This window comes from Cicer arietinum, chromosome 5, assembly GCF_000331145.2.
Source record: "Cicer arietinum cultivar CDC Frontier isolate Library 1 chromosome 5, Cicar.CDCFrontier_v2.0, whole genome shotgun sequence".
Classification (NCBI taxonomy): domain Eukaryota; kingdom Viridiplantae; phylum Streptophyta; class Magnoliopsida; order Fabales; family Fabaceae; genus Cicer; species Cicer arietinum.
Window position 1 is genome coordinate 69,577,520 of NC_021164.2, and position 3,072 is coordinate 69,580,591.

The 3,072-nt window shown below is 29.1% G+C and overlaps 1 protein-coding gene across 1 annotated transcript; it reads left to right on the forward strand.

Moving 5' to 3' along the window:
- The first annotated feature begins 449 nt into the window (after positions 1–449).
- Positions 450–2,088, forward strand: LOC101495893 (probable WRKY transcription factor 12). The gene is made up of 3 exons (XM_004502820.3): positions 450–903; positions 1,331–1,552; positions 1,793–2,088. Exons 1-3 carry the CDS (start codon positions 593–595, stop codon positions 1,962–1,964), a joined length of 705 nt encoding a protein of 234 aa, XP_004502877.1. The 5' UTR covers positions 450–592; the 3' UTR covers positions 1,965–2,088.
- Positions 2,089–3,072: the final 984 nt, after the last annotated feature.

Genomic DNA, 3,072 nt, shown 5'->3' on the forward strand with positions numbered 1-3,072 from the left:
GTAAAATTCCACTAACCATGAAGCTAGTACATGGAATTTCAAAAGCTTCATATGAGCACCAGTAACCGCAAACTTTTCCCAAGCTTTTTTATTTATATGGTCTGTCAAATAAATTAATCATTTGATATATTAAAAAAAATATAAATAAATAAATAAAAAGAGAATCATTTTTATAAATTATTTACCTTTAGATTATCAATATTCATTTTTCTCAAAAGGTTAAAATAAAATAATTAAATATTGACTCACTTATCATTACAACAAATACAAAATAAAATATATTAATTATTTTGATTTTATAAAACAGAGGCAATATTATTATAAAAAGTATATAGATATTCCGTTTTGAAAATAAGAAAAAATGGGAAAGAAATATTAGAAAAGGGAAAGTTGGTTGAGCGAAGTTATAAGGCATAGTAGCTACAAATTAAAATGAATGGTGTAATTAACATGAAGCAAAGTTGAAAAAGAAACTCTGTTTTGTTTCTGCAAAGAAAACCTTATAGCTACAAGTTGTTATATATAGAATTTATTCAGCTTTGGATAGATCTAGAGAATTAAGAAGAGAAGAGGAAGATAATATATATTAGTGATGTCAAGAACAAATATTGTTAACGAAAGCTTGTTTGATGAAGAAGAAGATCATCACGAGATCCCTATGCAGATGGGGTTCAATATTCCTTTCCCTCCAAACATGACCTTACCTCCTTTGGGTTGCCATGATCAATCTTTGAAAGGTAATATAAGTGCAATGTCTTCTTCACTTTCTCCTCAACCTCCAAATTTCTCCCAAACCCTACTTGCAACCGTTCTCCATAAACCACGCCAATTTGAAGATCTCACTTCCACTTTTGGAGGAGGATCCCACCTCCTTTCCTTGAACAGATCCGGAGTTAATTCATGGTGAGGCTATATTCTCTTTTTCTTTTCTTTTTTTGTTTTATTCCACCATGCATATCTCCTATAATGGATATATAAGGAGTACTTCAATTCTTATAAAAGTCAAAAACAATTCGATAGAGTATCATTATCTCTTACTAACAATTTGTCTAAAAATATATAGATCTCAATTTTTGTATTAGATCAAGAGAGACAAACTTTCTAATTGCTAATTGCTAGTTGCTAATTGCACCACACAACAATTATAGAGTATTGGGTCTTAAAATTTGATGTACCTAGAATAGTATTTTTGTCCCATTGATTGTGTTAAGTGAAGTAAACACTATAATTTTAGTTGTTTAAAGATTCCTATTTACTTAATATTGAGTTGGTAGCATTTGTAGTCCTATTTGATTTTTGTTAAGAGAGTAAAAAGTGTTGTTGAATTTAGGGCATGGGGAGAAGTAAGTGATTGCTTGATGGGTAAAAGAAGAGATGATAATGATAATGAATTAGGGGTTTCAGCCATAAAGATGAAGAAAATGAAGGCAAGAAGGAAAGTGAGGGAGCCTAGGTTTTGCTTCAAGACAATGAGTGATGTGGATGTGTTGGATGATGGATACAAGTGGAGAAAGTACGGACAGAAAGTTGTAAAGAACACACAGCATCCAAGGTATATATTCTCTTTCTCTTTTTGCTCTATCTAGACCCTCATGTTTTACTCTTTAAGATATTATATATATTTTGCCTAGCTCACTACTTATTTTGGTGCTTAAGAAAGGCATGATTATAATCATTGACGATTTATAAGCTATATTTCACTTTATATTTTTTTGTAATGTTAATATGTGGAAAGTAATTAGGAGTCTCATATATATGTTAACAAGATAATTGTGTTTTTGAGTGAGTGTAGAAGCTACTATCGTTGCACACAAGATAATTGTCGAGTAAAGAAACGAGTGGAGCGATTGGCTGAGGATCCAAGAATGGTGATAACAACATATGAAGGAAGACATGTCCACTCTCCATCAAATGAACTTGAAGACTCACAAAATCAATCTCAACTTGCTAATTTCTTCTGGTAGCTAGCTACTAATATTTGCATATGTATATTTTTATCAAAGAAGAAGGTGTGTGTTGTGTTATGTTATGTAGAGATTAATATATCTAGGAAATATAATGCATGATTATGCATGTTGTCAATTTTTACTCTTTTCTATCGTCTCCTCCCATTCTCACCCTTTCCAATATCTCAACAATCACAAAATCATTGTGTTGATGGTGCATGTGTTTTCGTAAAAATTCAATTATACAAACTCGATCTTTTAGGAAAATTGAATGTTTGGCTTCAACTTATTTTGTGTAATTTTTTCCTCAGTAATATCAATAGTTTATTTGAATCTCGATAATAACGATAACTTGTGAACACTTACTTTTGGTAACACATATACTCCTATCATTAAAAGGATAATTTATAACAAAAAGTTAAATTATAGTATTATACAAGTCTTATTTTTTAAAGACAATTGGGATAAACAAATATTATTATATTTTATCTAAAATTTCAATCATATATACATCAACAAAACACATATTTATATAGAGTTGTACTTTTGTTACTAGAAATACTTCTTCAATGATGTTTGGCAAAGTCATAAGGATGAGCAACATAAGTTAAAATCGTAGTTGGTTCCAATTCATGGAAGAGTTTTATTCGATTGTTGGAAACATGCATTAGTGAAAGTATATTATTTTTTAAAATGTAAAGTGATTGAGATATAGAAAGAAAAAAAAAATTAAAAATCATTCGCATTGGATAATGCCTCTACTGGTGGTAATATATGTCAAATTTCGAAATGAATAATTAGGATTTTCAAAATAATTTTTTACTTAATAAAAAATTCTTTAATAGGAGACGTTATGCTTATATATATCTTGAACATCGTTGTTCAAGATGGATTAAAGATTAGCGATATATTGCATAAAATTAAATGAAGCGTGATTTATGTGAATGTAACAAAATTTAAGAATGGAACGTTATAATATTTATTTTGAATCGAATGCACTTGTGTCATCTTATTGTGTGTGTTTTAAATGATAAATTTTACGATGAACAAATTTAATTGTGTGTGTTGAGTGTATGACTATATATCATTTGTATTCAACACTAAACAATTTGTCAATAAAAAAAAT

What these genes read in the sequence shown, in the direction of transcription:
- LOC101495893 (XM_004502820.3), top strand. Translation starts at nt 593, where the DNA reads ATGTCAAGAACAAATATTGTTAACGAAAGCTTGTTTGATGAAGAAGAA. An exon ending in AGATCCGGAGTTAATTCATG is followed by an intron (nt 904 to 1,330) that starts GTGAGGCTATAT and finishes TGTTGAATTTAG; the next exon opens with GGCATGGGGAGAAGTAAGTG. An exon ending in AAGAACACACAGCATCCAAG is followed by an intron (nt 1,553 to 1,792) that starts GTATATATTCTC and finishes GAGTGAGTGTAG; the next exon opens with AAGCTACTATCGTTGCACAC.